Source organism: Lipotes vexillifer, unplaced genomic scaffold, assembly GCF_000442215.2.
Source record: "Lipotes vexillifer unplaced genomic scaffold, Lipotes_vexillifer_v1.1 scaffold1679, whole genome shotgun sequence".
Taxonomy (NCBI): Eukaryota; Metazoa; Chordata; class Mammalia; order Artiodactyla; family Lipotidae; genus Lipotes; species Lipotes vexillifer.
The window spans coordinates 599,297-617,109 of NW_006796614.1; the positions used below are offsets into that span (position 1 = coordinate 599,297).

Below are 17,813 nucleotides of genomic sequence, written 5' to 3' on the forward strand. Positions count from 1 at the left end.
TTTCCAAGAAAGAGAAACACTTTTAACAGATTACAAGATTTCTTAAAGAAAATGAAAATGATATGAAGAGAAGAAATATCTCAAAAGACAATAATGAGAAAATCCAAGGGGGCTCACTGGTTCTGTGTTAGCAGACCACCACCAGATAGAGAGGTGTCACATCTGGAGGAAATTCTGAGAGAGGAGTTTATCTTGAGAACTCACACAAAGCATGTCCCGCTGATAGCATACCAGTTTACTATAAGGAATGAATATCAAGCGTAATATTCTTGGACCGTACAATAAACATATCAATATTTAATTTACCAAATCTAATAAAAGAATGTTAGAACTCAAAGTAAATGCAGAGACTATTTTGTCCAAGCTCGTTGTTTTAAAGATAAACTTTCCTTTCAGCAAGTATTGGATCAGTGATGTACATGGCATACCTTAGAGGAAAATAGTTATTTACACAAATGAACTTAGGTTCCAATCTAGTCACACAAACATTGAAATATATCTCTGTAACACGCTAATATTATGTTTGTATATTACAAATAATTTAGTTCCTAAAAAACTAAAAAGTTTATTTTTCAGTATAATTAAAAATTATTTTCATTATTTACAGAGTGCATTTTAAGAGTCTGTCAAATCATCATCTAAATATGTTCTTTAGATGACTTTGATCTCATTAAATTGAATTCACTTGAGTTTAAAGAACAGGATATGGGGAAATAGGAAATATTTATAAATTTAAAAAATGATATAACTGCATCTTACATAATTTTATTTCACTAATTTGATTTTATAGCACTGGAAAACTAAGAAATACAATACGTGGGAAGATTTGGGGGATTCATAAATTTCTAACAAAGTCTCTAAAGATCTTTATCATTCATTCATTATTAGTTTTCTGCTTTAAAGTATAGTTTTAAAATTAAATATTTAAGAATCAATTGCTAATAACACAGTAATTCTTTAATACTGAAAGCCATTTTGGCTTAGCATTAATCTCAGTGAGCTTTTTTGCAGATAACAGTTTGATATATTTATTGGACCATCCATTTGAATTGTGGTAAGTACTATGGGGGTATAATGATGGATTGTGCAGAATCTTTGTTTCACTGTACTAACTAAAAGGACAAAAACCTACACACACCATTAGCTCTTTTTGCCAGATACCATTGTATATCTCTACTATATAAATATGCTTATATGATTAATTCTTTTTTTAACTGACTCTAATCAGAAATATAACAAGGCTTAATCCTGGGATTCTACGAATGGTGATTTTGGAGAAATATCCTAATAAAGAGATGGAAAAAATCTTACAAGTGGAACAAAATTTTAAAATCTCATGTAAGTGGAGAAAAAAAAAAGAATGTGTTCAGTTTAAATAAAACTCAGTCCCTCACAAGAACAAGTCAGGTTTTCTTAGGCAGGTACCAACAGGATTAAGAAATAAGTAATTGATTCTAACAAATTTTTATTTTGTACCACCTTTCTTAAGACTAAAAATGTTTTAATGAAAAAACAGAAAAATGAATGCAATTTTCAGCACTTCTTTTGCTCCTTGGGTATAAATTTACCTTGTTATAATCTCTATTATATCACTGACACTCTTGTTTGTAATACCTCAACCTACTAAAAAAAAGAAAAAAAAAGAAAAACTTGAAATCTGCGAAGTATAACCACTTAAGCACTTCAAAAATAAATTCCGAGAATATACTATTCTCTCTTCTACTTAAAGCTATTTTAAATGAACATTGTTCTTGCCCTCTTGTCAAAAACTATCAAAACAATTTCCTCATAATCTTTTTATTATTTCTCTCAAAATAATAACACCATTAAAAATAAAACAGCTTATATTAGTATTCATTTTGAAACATTACTTGGTAATGTTAGCACAGAAATTTGTTTACAGCTTCATTGGGGTATAAGTGACAAACAATAAACTGACCATATGTAAAAGGTGCAGTTTGATTAATTTTAACATATGTATACACCTGTGAATCATTACCATAGCCAAGGTAATGAACATTCATCTATCTACCACAAAATGTTTCTCTGGCCCCTTAGTAATAAATTCCTCCAATGCCCCAAAAATAATCTGCTTTCTGTTACTACGAGTTTTAGTTAGCATTTTCTAGAATTTTGTATAAATAGAATTATGCAGGATATACTGCTTATTTTATTATTTTTTTGGTCTGGCTCTTTTCACTGAGTGTGATAATTTTGATTTTTATCCATGTTTTGCATATGTTAATAGCTTTTTCCTTTTTATTGATGAGTAGTACCCCATTCTGTTTATATACTCACCTATGGATAAATATTTAAATTTCTTCCAGTTTGGGGAGATTTTTAAAAATATATATGCTATGTATACTTATACAAGTCTCTGTACAGACATTTGCTTTCATTTCCCTTGGGAAAATGTCGAGGAGCAAAATGGCTGGGTTGTATGGTAGGCATGTGTTTAACTTTAAGAAATTGTCAAACCATTTTCAAAACTGATTATAACATTTTATGTTCCTACCAACAGTGTGTGTGAAGTCTAATTAATCCACTTCCTCGGCAGGTCAATACTTTTAGTCTTCACCATACAGTGGGTATATAGTGGTATCTCCTTGTGGTTTTAATTTGCAGTGCCTTTATGATGATGATGTTGAACATTTTTTCCAAATGCTTTTGAGCCATCTGTATCTCTTTTTTGGTCAAGTGGATGGCCAGTTCTTTTACTGATTTTAAATTGGATTATTTTCTTTATCTATTATTGAGTTATTAAAATTCATTATATACTCTGTATACAAGTTCTCTATTGGGATGCTAAAGATCAGGGTGCCAGCATGGTCAGGTTCTGGTGAGGACCCTCTTCCTGGCTCAAAGACAAGCACTTTCTCTCTGTTTACTCACATGGCCTTTTCTCATTGTGAGTACTTGAGGAGAGAGAGCAGGCTCTCTGGTGTCTCTTCTTATAGGGCACTAATCCATCGTGTAGGTTCCCCCTCATGACCTCATTTAAGTCTAATTATCTCCCTAATGCTCCACCTCCAAACCATCACATTAAGGGGTAGGGCTTCAACATATGAATTTTGCGGGGGGACACAAACATTTAGTCCATAGCATATAATATGTTTTTGGTCTGCTAGCTAAGAAAACTTTCCCTAAGCCAAGCTAACTATGCTTTTCTGCTAGTTTTTTTTGTTTTTTGTTTTTTCTCCCAAAAGTTCTGTAGCTTTAGCTCTTATATTTAGGTCTATAATCCATTTCAAGTTAACTTCTGTGTATTGTGTGAGTTAAGGGAGGGTTGAGGGTTTTTTGTTTTGGGGGTTTTTTTTGGCATGTGGGTATACAATTGTTTCAGTATTACTCATTAAAAAAAAAAAGAATATCCTTTCCCCATTGAATTCTTTAGCACCTTTTCTGAAAATCAACTGACTGTATATATGTGGGTCAAATTCTGAAGTATTCATAACAGAAATCTTAAGAAAGAGACATTAATCAAAAACATTTTACATATTTTTCCATTATCCTGCAACATGATTTCAGTGATAACTAAACAAGATTATGTCTCAGTGTCATAATTAGCCATGTAGGAACCAAGGAATTGATGCTATTTTCAAAACATCTCAATAATCTCATGATATGATTTGAGAATTAAAAAAACAAAAAAACAAAAACAAACAACTGGGACCAAAACTTAATTCATAAATAATGGCAGTAAGGCACGGGTCCTAAGATTAATAAAGAATGTTGCCCGTTATGGATGTACACTGTTAGCAGAAGGTGATTACAGAACTCTAATATTTCTATGTTTCCTTTCCTGAAAAAAAGTAAATAATGTATTGAATATTACTTTCTCAAATATAACTGTTCATTTCTATGAGTACACATTGTCCCTGGGACCCATCCATGGTGTTTTTCCACACTAAGAAAAAAAAAAAATTAAAGAAAGAAATATATCTGATTCTTCAAGCATTGAACTGTAATATAGATCTTCCCTTTTTTTCTATGTTGAAAGAATTAAATAACAAAGAGATGGCAAGTGTGTTAATCAGGGCTTAATTAGCTATAAGTGACATAAACTGAACTCACCATGGCTTAAACAAGGAAAAGTTTATCGCCTTATACAATTGGAAAACCAAGGTCTAGTATTCCCTTCAGGCACTTAGGAGTTTCAATTTTTTCTACAATACTGTTTTTCATTTTTTCCATCTGCTGGTTCTGCCGGTAACAAAAGTTGACCACCAGTAGGCACCAAGTTAAATGACCCTTAATATACCACCTCAGAAAAGAGATTTTCTTTCACCTGGAATCTGTATCAATTGCCCCAGATCCTAAACTGTTAACCATATCAAACGGAATTTTGATTGGTTCAGCCCAAACCTATAGAGCCATACAGAAGTGGAAGAGATAAAGTTCATCAAGCCTAAAGGAGCTCAGCTCTTAGAAGAAAGTGGAAGGATTGCTGGGCAAGCAAGAAAGCAGATGCTGGCAAACAGAGTGAGAAAAAGTATTTACTCTCTTGAATTAATTTATGCTGTAAATAATTTGGATAAGATATCTTTACTAATTTTTTAAGAAAAGTTTTTAAAAAATAAACTATGTATGAAATGTCAATATTTGAAAACTATTATCTATATCCTAGAAAAATTTCTAACAAAATATAAATAATCAAAATTAATCCAGGAAAGGATATGAAGAGACTTATAGCCACAGAAAAAAGTTAAATTTCCTAAATATTTACCTTTGAGTAAAAATGACGAAGTGGTTTTACAGCTAAGTTCTCTCTTACTCTCAAAGACAAAATGTACAATAAAACACAAATTTAATTTACAGGAGATCCACTTTTAATGCTATCTCATGTAAAATCTATAGATGATAAGAAAAAGATATCTTTAGATCAAATCTGGAAAGTTTTTTTAGCAGGTGTTCCATTTAGAACCAACAGACTACTTAACAGAGAGCATGGTAATTATGAAAATTATTTTTAGTAGGCGAAGCTGCTAAAGTTATCTGCACATCAAAATTTGAAACTTCTCAAAATGAACCCTACTTCAACTTTGAGCTCAGGTTTTATATTATGGAGGATGCAAAAACACAATTTTCACAGTAGGAAAACTAAACTTTTGAGGATATACTTTACCCTGTATTACATCATATTATATAGGTCAACTCATTTGTTCAGCTTTATTCAACAATCATTAATTACCTATGATGATATAGCAGGGGGCTGCTAATGGAAATATAAAGATGAATATGATGCATTTCATCTGGTTAGGTAGTATATATGATACAGCGTTTATAAAACAGAGTAAGTGTTCTTTTGTAATGGGGGTAGTTAAGGAAGGCTTCACAGAAGAAGAAATATTTGAACATTGTCTCACGGCATGAGTGATGTGATGCTGACTTAGAAATAGAATATGGATCCAGATAGAATTTATTGAGTGTAAGGAGAAGTGTGAAACAACTTGCTGGGTTCAGAGAATTATGGATCGTTTTATAAAACTGGATTGTAGGGAGAAAAAAGGTGGAAGATAAGATCTGTGGAGCTTCTGCACTTCATCTTTAGGCAATAAAAAGTTTGGAAACATTTTAAGCTGTAGTGTAATATGATCACCTCCCTGTTGTTGGGAGATCATCATTAGCAGTGTGGATGTTAGACTGAAAGAGACCAGATTGAAGGGAGGGAAAGAATAAGGGAATTATTCATTAAGAATCTCCTGGGTTGGTTTGTTTCAAATCTCACTTTGGTGGATATTTGTATATGGATAGTTGGATATATTTTTCTCTGTCACTATATTATGATCTTCCTAAGAGAGAAAATATCTGGCTGTTGTTTCTTTTCCTTTTGGCCACACCACGTGGTGATCAGGATCCTATCTTAGTTCTCCAACCAGGGATCCAACCCCACCCCCTGCAGTGGAGCATGGAGTCTTAACCACTGTACCACCGGGGGAAGTCCCTGGCTGTTCTTTCTATACTCAACAACTCATTCAGTAGCTGGCACATAGCAGATCCTTAGGCAGTACATATATTTTTAAATTATTTGTTGAAATCTGAGCAGAAAACAAAACAAAATAATGTTTAATTGTGCTTCTTTACAAGGTACTTCCAGCTCTTGAACTGCAGTGGAGTGGAGAGCAGTTCAAGAGTTGTAAATATCGACAGGTCTCCCTTGCGGCTCGAAACTGTTCGTGAGCTTTAATAACTGCGTTCTTTGCTGAAGCATTGTCGTTAATGATTAATACAGTTTCTAAGGTTTAAATCACTCCAGACTTTCTAACAGCTTTAAATTTCTTAGGGTGAAGGAAATAATAAAACCAAGAGGATTATAATTTACAGGGGAAAAGTAAGGAAAAAGAAAACAATCAAGACATAGATATTTGCAACAGAAGCTGACCATTCTTTAAACTTTGTAACTTTGTTTTATTTACTGGGGATAGATGTGGATTTTAAATGGAGGAAGAATATATTTAAATCATAATCAGGCTAACCTTTTTATTTTTTTAAACTGACATTTATACAGATTTCCTGAACTATTCAAATTAATATAGTACCAAATTTAGTCTCAAGTTAGAAACACAGAATGCATGTGTCCTGTCTCCCTGACATCATGCATTCATTTCCCCGTGCCAGGATACAAAGGCATGGCAAGCCAATGTCTGAAAAAATAAAGTCTGTTTAAAAATTATTATGCAAGTAATAGAATTCTGTCTACTTAATAATCCATTGTTTAATTGATAAGAGAGAATAATGACTTTTACAATAGAAAAAATAAATTCAAGCAGCATAACTTTCTGATGGTCTCTTTCACATTTTTATCTTTTAAAGCATAGAATTTAACTTAACTTAATAACATATACATATTTTCAGTCAGAATTTCAAAACTGCTTTTCTAATATGTATGTTGTGTGTATACCTGTATATCCACTGTCTCTATTTGACTTTTAAAAAGTTAATTGTGGGCTTCCCTGGTGGCGCAGTGGTTGAGAATCTGCTTGCCAATGCAGGGGACACGGGTTCGAGCCCTGGTCTGGGAAGATCCCACATGCCACAGAGCAACTAGGCCCGTGAGCCACAACTACTGAGCCTGCGCGTCTGGAGCCTGTGCTCTGCAACAAGAGAGGCCGCGATAGTGAGAGGCCCATGCACCGCGATGAAGAGTGGACCCCACTTGCCGCAACTAGAGAAAGTCCTCACACAGAAATGAAGACCCAACACAGCCAAAAATAATAAATAAATTAATTAATTAAAAAAAATTAATTGTGTGTCAAAGATATGATTTCACAATGTTTGCATCTATCTCTTATAAATGGAACTAAAACAAAAGATTGTGCTACACACATGTAATTCATCATTAATCTGCAAAACTATCAATATTAGGATAGGCAGTAGCAATTTAACACTTTTGTGATCTGTAATTTACATAGGAGTTGATAATCTGAACACTGATACCATGTATTTGATCTGAGAGATACACTGATGAATTACAAAATAAAAATAAAAATAATAATAATTGGTACTCTGGATTCTTTAAGAAATTAAGTCTTTACTTTGTATTTAAGTACTTAATAATTAGCAGATTTTTTGCCAGGCAATTTGTATAAAGTTTATAAAATCACATTGTCTATTCTGGGAAAGGCTAGGAGTCCATAGTGCCTAAAGCACAGGCACTGTATAGTGGACTGAGGGATTGATTAGGTATGCAAAATATACACATTTTAAAGGGGAAAAAACCCCAATTTTATTTAAAGAAAAGTGAAATCAACATTTATAGTTAATTTAAAGAGGCAAGTATTTTGTTGAAATACATTCTTATATGCTGGGAAACTTTTATTTTATAGATAACAATTAAACTTGAATTTAAAAGTATTCTCTGGTTTTATTAAGATAACATATTTCCCAAAGTAGCAATTTATCATTACCTTTGTAGTTAACCTTGAAGCCAATAGATCCGACACTTTCATCTGTTTGAAGGTGCAGCCACATTTGGCTACTCATGCTTACTATCAAGTCTGGCACAAAGCTTCCAGTCAGCCTAAAAATGGATGGACAGAGAAGGGAGAAATGGATTATTAAAATACCCTCTGTATGCAAATTATGAGACAGATGTGTTTCTCAATACTTTCTTGGCTAGAAGCAAACAACTGTCAGATAAACTTATACGATTGTGTTGTTATAACAGAACAAACAACATAATTTAATGATCAAGGTTTATTATAAACAAGTACTATTTTATGTGTTTAACTAGGTTAGATCTTTCATATCCCTGAGGCAAGATGCTAAATTTTTTTTTATTTATTTTTTTAAATTTTATTGAAGTCTAGTTGATTTACAATGTTGTGTTAGTTTCTGCTGTACAGCAAAGTGAATCAGTTATACATATCCACATATCCACTCTTTTTAAGATTCCTTTCCCATATATGTCATTACAGAGTACTGAGTAGAGTTCCCTGTGCTATACAGCAGGTCCTTGTTAGTTATCTTTTTTATATATAGTAGTGTGTATATGTCAATCGCAATCTCCCAATTTATCCCTCTTCCGTCTTCACCCCCCGTAACCATAAACTGTTTTCTACATCTGTAACTCTATTTCTGTTTTGTAAATAAGTTCATTTGTACCAATTTTTTTAGATTCCACATGTAAACAATATCATACAATATTCGTCTTTCTCTGTCTGACTTACTTCATTCAGTATGACAATCTCTAGGTGCATCCATGTTGCTGCAAATGACATTATCTCATTCTTTTTTTTTTAGAGCTGAGTAGTAATCTATTGCATATGTGTACCACATCTTCTTATCTGCTCCTGTGTGAATGGACATTTAGGTTGCTTCCATGTCCTGGCTACTGTAAATATTACTGCAATGAACACAGGGGTGTGCGTATCTTTTTGAATTATGGTTTTCTCCAGATATATGTCCAGGAGTGGGATTGCTGGATCATATGGTAGTTCTAGTTTTAGTTTTTTAAGGAACCTCCATATTGTTCTCCATAATGATTGTACTAATTTACACTCCCACCAACGGTGCAAGAGGGTTCCCTTTTCTCCACACTGTCTCCCACATTTATTGTTTGTTGATTTTTTGATGATGGCCATTCTGACCAGTGTGAAGTGGTACCTCATGGTACTTTTGATTTGCATTTCTCTAATAATTAGTGATGTTGAGCATCTCTTCATGTGCCTGTTGGTACAGGGACATTTTGCCTGCAGTAGCTTCACGCATTTAGGAGAAGGGACAACAGGGTTAGGAACTGGAGCCTCTTTCTGCTCTAGAAAGTTCTACACCTATTTCATATTCCTTTTCATTTCTAGATGTCTGTCTGCTTATCTTTTTATTCTTTGTTACTTCCTATATTTCCTTGTTTTTTTTTTTTTTTTTGTGGTACACGGGCCTCTCACTGTTGTGGCCTCTCCCGTTGTGGAGTACAGGCTCCGGATGCGCAGGCTCAGTGACCATGGCTCACGGGCCCAGCCGCTCCGCAGCATGTGGGATCTTCCCGGACCGGGGCACGAACCCGTGTCTCCTGCATCAGCTGGCGGACTCTCAACCACTGCGCCACCAGGGAAGCCCCATTTCCTTGTTTTTTTTTTCATTTCCACAATTTCCAAAAATGTATTTGCCCTCTTATTTTTTTTTAACATCTTTATTGGAGTATAATTGCTTTACAATGGTGTGTTAGTTTCTGCTTTATAACAAAGTGAATCAGCTGTACATATACATATATCCCCATATCTCCTCCTTCTTGTGTCTCCCTCCCACCCCCCCTAACGCACCCCTCTAAGTGGTCACAAAGCACTGAGCTGATCTCCCTGTGCTATGTGGCTGCTTCCCACTAGCTATGTATTTTACATTTGGTAGTGTATCTATGTCCATGCCACTCTCGCACTTCGTCCCAGCTTGCCCTTCCCCCTCCCCGTGTCCTCAAGTCCATTCTCTACGTCTGCATCTTTATTCCTGTCCTGCCCCTAGGTTCTTCAGAACCGTTTTTTTTTTAAAGATTCTATATATATGTGTTAGCATACTGTATTTGTTTTTCTCTTTCTAACTTCACTCTGTATGACAGGATCTAGGTCCATCCACCTCACTACAAATCAATTTCGTTTCTTTTTAATGGCTGAATAATATTCCATCGTATACATGTGCCACATCTTCTTTATCCATTCATCTGTCGATGGACACTTAGGTTTTTTCCATGTCCTGGCTATTGTAAATAGAGATGCAATGAATATTGTGGTATATGACTCTTTTTGAATTATGGTTTTCTCAGGGTATATGTCCAGTAGTGGGATTGCTGGGTCGTATGGTAGTTCTATTTTTAGTTTTTTAAGGAACCTCCATACTGTTCTCCATAGTGGCTGTATCAATTTACATTTCCACCAAGATACTAAATTTTACATCATTGAAAATCTTATACTTCTTTTTGAACTGAAAAGAAAAAAAGAATCGATAAAAATCTTTAACTTGTTTTTTTTAACACCAGGAATGTACTTCATTTTGACATTCAAGTTTCATAGAACTTTGTTCTAAAGAAACATTGTGAAAAATATTTAAGTACTGTGCAAAACAATAAAATGGCAAGGAGTATAATATAAACCTTCGCAATACTGATGTCAGGCTAGTCATGTCATGTATGTTGTACTGGGAATAACTTTATTTTAAAGAATATTCTGCTATTGCATCACTGAATTTATGCATTAATAATCTCATTCAGTAATGCTCAATTTATAACCCTAACAGGGAAAATAACTTAATGTTTCCTCTGTCATTAATAATGTTTTAGTCACATATTTGAACTGAAGCCAAGGGTCATATAAAGCCGGAAAGCAAATGAGTAAATAAGATCTTGAGGGGAAAAGTCTGTCAAGAATACAAAGAGAAAAAAAAAAAGGATTCACTGCTGAGTAAAATATCTAGGACTTCTAAATTACATACTAAAAAAAATAGGTTTTTAAAAGAAGAAATTCTGGGCTTTCCTGGTGGCGCAGTGGTTGAGAGTCTGCCTGCCGATTCAGGGCACACGGGTTCGTGTCCCGGTCCGGGAAGATCCCACATGCCGCTGAGCAGCTGGGCCCTTGAGCCATGACCGCTGAACCTGCGTGTCCGGAGCCTGTGCTCTGCAATGGGAGAGGCCACGGCAGTGAGAGGCCCACGTACCGCAGAAAAAAAAAAAGAAGAAATTCTTAAGTGTTCCCCTACTTTATTGGTAGAACCATGAAGATTTCTGAAAAATTGCATGAGGAGAGAAGGTACAAAGTTTCCCTTCCTAAAAAAAAGGGTACCTTAGGAGAGCAGTGAACTGGATGGAGGCTATACTATAGTTAGACCAGCAGAGGGCAACATGGAGGACTGTATCCTTGAAGCCACCATGGCAGTAGAATGTCCTGCTCACTGCTCAGCCACCAAAACTATAGAACATGATCCCCAGACTGCATTAGCAATACAGCTATGCCAGCAGTGCCCAGTGTAACAGAATTTATGGGAATCCATCACAAATGAACCCAGTTAAATATTATGATTTAATTATGGGATTGTGAATAATATTAAGGAATAGTGTGAGATATAAAAATACTATAAGATACTATAGAATTTTAGACTATATTCACTTTCTTCCTGCCAAAGCAAATTTAAGATTATTATAATGTAAAAGATACGAACAAATACATTCTCCTTTGTAACATATGTGTATATCTGTATGTATTCATATACATATACATACGCATTATCATTTGAAAACTTTGTGGCATGTGAACTTTCAATTTTCAAATTGATGAGTTCAAAAGAACTAGTCTTTTGAGCTATGGTAAAGAGACAGGTTTATGGGCAAGAGTGAGGACTCAAGCTCAGAGACATGAAAGAAAGTAAAGTAAATCCATTATGAAATGGGCATGAGAGCTTAAAACTATAGGATGTGCATCAGCTATACCATATCAAATATGCCAACAATCTATCTCATAGTGAATATTATGAGATTAAATTATTCCTCTTTATTATACCCTCCTATATCCATCTCAATCCTGAACTCTTTTACCAGCCCAAAACCTCTAGTACATATAAGTTTGTCAGTATTTCATAAAGAACAGCTAACATATATAGACTAATCGTTCCACTGCCAATTTGTTCTATTGGCCATGATTCTACCTAGTTCCCGCAACCCATTGGTGGTATAAGGGTAAATCTAAATCTAAAAAAGAAAAAAGATTAAATTAAACATTTCCCAGATATCAGAAAGTAAAGAAAAATTCCCCTTTCTCGAAACTTGAAATTATAAATGATAATGTTTGTTACAGATGTATGTAAATATTCTAAGCTAAATAAGCCTCTTGTCAATTTTTGCACTACATGAATGACTTTCTTGCAGGCCTTAGTGTTACCTCTTTGAAATGTGAACATCAAGGAAAATGTCACCCTGTCTCCCTGTTTCTGTGGGAGTTTAAGCCTAGGCATATAGCTTCATGATGTTAATTTCCTGCTTTTCATAAAGATAGAAGTTCTATTTTCCCTTTTGATAAGGTCAATTAACATGTATGTAAATGGATTGTATCTGCCTGATATATAAAGGGTAAGATTTAGTTCTTTTCGCAATCTCTTTAGCAGATTGCCTATGATGTCCATCACAGTCTAGTTGAATGCTCATTCAATATTAAAACTGTTTCATTCTTTCTACATTTTGTGGAGAGGCTTGACTGAGTTGGCAGGAGATTTTATTGTTAATTATATTTCTCCAGCAATTTGGTGATGAGGGTGGGATGCAAATGGCAGTTCCAAAATTAAGTGGACCAGATGAAGTTCTTACGGCCACATAACAGTAGTTTAAGAGACCCTAAATTATAAAAAGTCTCCCTCCTAGTGCTCCGCTCTTTGGGAATACTACCTAGATGAACCACTCTCTGCAACTTTAAGATTTTTCTATTGAGTAAGCATGGGTAAATTGGGCTCTAAAATCCTTTCAGGATCATGATTAGCTTTGATGATGGAAAAATATGGGAAGCCAGGAATGTTGCCTGCAGTTCTTAAACAACTACTATCTCTGTCACATTTGGAATACTTATGAGAATACAGTCTTTCAAGATTTATGAGGGATTTAGGAGATCCACATTATAAGCAAATTAATTGCTGGTATTTACTGTATGGACATCATTCTAAGAGTAAAGTTAAAAATGATTTGGAAAGCCAGAAGGAAAGACTGAGGAAAATGGAAGAATTTACTTTAGAAAACTTGCAATTGTAAATCCTTTTTCTGCCCTTTGAGGTATAAATCTTCTACAACCAGGAATGTCTCTCTCAAGGACTTGGAAGCCATCGATCTGAAATAAAATCATCAAAGGAGATAGCATTTCCGATTTCCTGACTCTGTGGGAGCAAAGAGCCCAACTTTGCTAAGTAACTACTAGCAAACACAGATGGTATATTAATATTGACTAATCTCCCATCCAAAGTTTTCCAGTACTTTTCTACTAGCTCACCCCAGCATTTAAACACCATCCCACCTTGTCCAGAAGAGTTGAGTTCAGTTTGTCTTCCCTATAACAGTAGTCTTGACTCTCATTAATCTTTGCCCCTATTGCAATAGTCTTGAATAAAGTCCTCCCTGACTGTTTAACTGGCCTGACATAATTTCTCTCTTATACCAGTATAAACATGATCTGGTCTTACAAATTCAAGAATCCTATTATTGGCAGAGTAAAACTGAGGCCATCTTACCAAATTTTTTATAGTATCAAAGTAAAAGTAACTGATATACATCAAGATACTCAGTATATAAATTTGACACACACATACACACACACACACACACAAACAGTTGTGTTTACTAGTCTGATTGCAAGGAAGATGCAGCAGGAAAATTATCACATAAGAGACACAGAAATCTGGCATTCATAGTTTAAGACTGCAGTAGACAGGTGTAAAGTCTCTTGATTAACTTTGAGATAAAAGTTCCTTCCAGTCCAGGTACAGATAAATAAACAAAAGTGGATATTTATTCAAACACATGGAGACTAAATGATACACTACTAAACAACCAATGGATCATTAAAGAAATCAAAGAGGAAATCGAAAAATACCTAGAGACAAATGAAAATGAAAACATGACAATCCAAAACCTATGGGACCCAGCAAAAGCAGTTATAACAGGGAAGTGATGCAAGCTTACTTCAGGACATAAGAAAAATCTCAAATAAACAACCCAACCTTACACCTAAAGCAACTAGAGAAACACAAACAAACACAACCCAAAGTTAGTAGAAAGGAAGAAATTATAAAGATCAGAGCAGAAATAAATGAATTAGAGACTAAGAAAACAATAGAAAAGATCAATGAAATTAAAAACACTAAAAGATGGTTCTTTGAAAAGATAAACAAAACTGAAAAACCTTTAGTCAGACTCACCAAGCAAAACGAGAGGGCCCAAATCAATAAAATCAGAAATGAAAGAGGAGAAGTTACAACTGACACCACAGAAATACAAAGGATCGTAAGAGACTACCACAAGCAAGCTATATGCCAATAAAATGGACAACCTAGAAGAAATGGATAAATTCTGAGAAAGGTACAATCTCCCAAGACTGAACCAGGAAGAAGTAGAAAATATGAACACACCAATTACCAGTACTGATATTGAATCAGTAATTTAAAAACTCCCAACAAATACAAGGCAAGGGCCAGATGGCTTCACAGGCAAATTCTACCAAACACTTAGAGAAGAGTTAACACCTATCCTCCTGAAAATTTGTAGAGAAACACAAAAGACCCCAAATAGCCAAAGCAATATTGAGAAAGATGAACAGAGCAGGAAGAATCAGGCTCCCTGACTTCAGACTGTACTAAAAAGCTACAGTCATCAAAACAGTATGGTACTTGCACAAAAACAGACACATCCATCAGTGGAACAGGATAGAAAGCCTGAAAATAAACCCATGCAATTATGGTCAATTAATCTACAACAAAGGAGGCAAGAATATATAATGGAGAAATGAAAGTCTCTTCAACAAGTGGTGCTGGGAAAACTGAACAGCTACATGTAAAGGAATGAAATTAGAAGATTCTCTAACATCATATATAAAAATAAACTCAAAGTGGTTTAAAGACCTTAATGTAAGACTGGATACTATACAATTTCTAGAGGAAAACATAGGCAGAACACTTTTTGACACAAATCGCAGCAATATTTTTTTGTATCCATCTCCTTGAGTAATGGAAATAAAAACAAAAATTTAAAAATGGGATCAGGGTTTCCCTGGTGGTGCAGTCGTTGAGAGTCTGCCTCCCGATGCAGGGGACACGGGTTTGTGACCCGGTCTGGGAAGATCCAACATGCCGTGGAGCGGCTGGGTCTGTGAGCCATGGCCGCTGAGCCTGTGCGTCCGGAGCCTGTGCTCGGCAATGGGAGAGGCCACAACAGTGAGAGGCCCACGTACCACAAAAAAAAAAAAGGGGGATCAAATTAAACTTAAAAGCTTTTGCATAGTAAAGGAAACCATAAACAAGACAAAAAGACAACCCTCAGACTGGGAGAAAATATTTGCAAATGGAGCAACCAAAAAGGGATTAATCTCCACAATATACAAACAGCTCATACTGCTCAATATCAAAAGACAAACTAACAACCCAATCAAAAAATGGGCATAAGACCTTAATAGACATTTCTCCAAAAAAGTCATACAGATGGCTAACAGGCACATGAAAAGATGCTCAACATTGCTAATTATTAGAGAAATGGAAACCAAAACTGCAAAGAGGTATCACCTCATACTGGTGAGAATGGCCATCAACAAAAAGTCTACAAATAATAAATGCTGGAGAGGGTGTGGAGAAAAAGGAACCCTCCTACACTGTTGGTGGGAATGTAAATTGGTGCAGCCACTGTGGAGAACAACATGGAGTTTCCTTAAAAGACTAAAAATAGAGCTACGATATGATCCAGCAATCCCACTCCTGGACATATATCTGGAGAAAACTATAGAAAAAATACATGCACCCCAACAAAATTCATAGCAGCACTGTCTGCACAGCCAAGACATAGAAGCAACCTAAGTGTCCATCGACAGACGAAAAGATAAAGAAGATATGGTGTGTGTGTGTGTGTGTGTGTGTGTGTGTGTGTAATGGAATATTACTCAGCCATACAAAAGAATGAAATGTCACTTGCAGCAACATGGATGGACCTAGAGATTATCATACTAAGTGAAGTAAGTCAGACAAAGACAAATTTCTTATGATATCACATATATGTGGAATAAAATGAATGAATTTATTTACAAGAGAGAAATAGAAAAAAACTATGGTTACCAAAGGGGAAAGGGGGTGGGGAGGGATAAATTAGGAGTTTTGATTAAAATGTACACACTACTGTATATGAAATAGGTAACCAACAAGGACCTACTATCTAGCACAGGGAACTATATACTCAACATCCTATAATAACCTATAATGGAAAAGAATATAAAAAAGAATATATATACATATATATGATTTAAAAGTGGATGTTTATTAATCATGTAGATTTAACTGATTGTTATAATAATACAATTATTGATTTGGACTCAGGCAAAAAATGGCCCACAGTCTGGGTTGGTCCTCAAGACTTACAACACTTAGAGTCATGTATACTAAACACTGTAAGTTCAGTATGTGCCTTCAATAGGTGCCTCATAATAATACTAGATCATGGTTCTGAGTATTTTTGTGTTTCCTGTCTAGAAAAAAATTATCCTGAAAGATGAATAATTACTGAAGGGCCCAGATCATCTCGTAAATATAATGTTACTTATGTGACTGATGAGAACTAGGAGAAATTTACTGGGCCTGTGAAGGAAAACAGTTAAAAATTTAGATTCAGGCTCCAGAATGAGGCTACTCCACAGGACTGAATTAGGTAATATTTCATATGAAACTACAAAATAATACTCATATTGTTAATCATTTGAAAGTATAAGCAATATAGACATCACAACAGTTTGTAAAATTAATGTATGATGAAAGAAAAATTTTGACCATTGCTAATCAAAAATGTGCTTTAACCATTCACCACTGGTACAATAAACGTAAAGCCTAATATTGCACTGACTTTTTGAATTCATCTTGTAACCCTGACAATTGCTTTGCTTTGTATTTTACTGTGGACTTGCTGTATATTTAGATGAGTGCAAATTGCCAAGATAAAGCAGAAACAGCAATAGAGATAAATAGAAAATTGTAGCTTTATTATAAAATAGTCACAAAAAGAAAAATTATAAGTGCAAACCCAAATCTAAAAAAAATTCAACATTTCCCTAATAACAAAAGGGAAAAATAATTCTCCTCCCCTCCCACCTCTCTTTAGCCTTTCTTTCAGAAAACTTGCAATTACAAATGATTGCTTTCTCTTTTTCTTTCAGATGTATGTAAATGTTTTTTTTTTTGGTTTTGTTTTTGTTTTTTTGCGATACGCGGGCCTCTCACTGTTGTGGCCTCTCCCGCTGCGGAGCACAGGCTCCAGACGCGCAGGCTCAGCGGCCATGGCCCACGGGCCCAGCCGCTCCGAGGCATGCGGGATCTTCCCGGACCGGGGCACGAACCCATGTCCCCTGCATCGGCAGGCGAACTCTCAACCACTGCGCCACCGGGGAAGCCCAAGATGTATGTAAATGTTTTAAAAGCTAAATAAACCTCTTACCAGTTTTGCACCCCAAGTATGTATCTCTTGGAGAACATGAAGATGGATGGTGCCCTGTCACCCTGTTTCTGTGAGAGTTAAAGCCTAGGTGCTTGGCTTCAGGATATAACTTCCTTCTTGTCATAAAGAAGACAAGGATAGTGCATTCAGGTTACTATTAAAAAAAAAAAAA

General features: G+C 35.1%; 1 protein-coding gene across 2 annotated transcripts in view; it reads right to left on the bottom strand.

The window, feature by feature from the left end:
- The window catches only part of CSMD3 (CUB and Sushi multiple domains 3), a 1,097,972-nt gene that overhangs the window by 524,856 nt on the left and 555,303 nt on the right, over positions 1–17,813 (bottom strand). For both annotated transcript variants that reach the window (XM_007468748.1, XM_007468747.1), the window contains one exon: positions 7,908–8,020. In XM_007468748.1, coding sequence (XP_007468810.1) covers positions 7,908–8,020 — 113 coding nt within the window. The remainder of the gene's footprint in view (positions 1–7,907; positions 8,021–17,813) is intronic.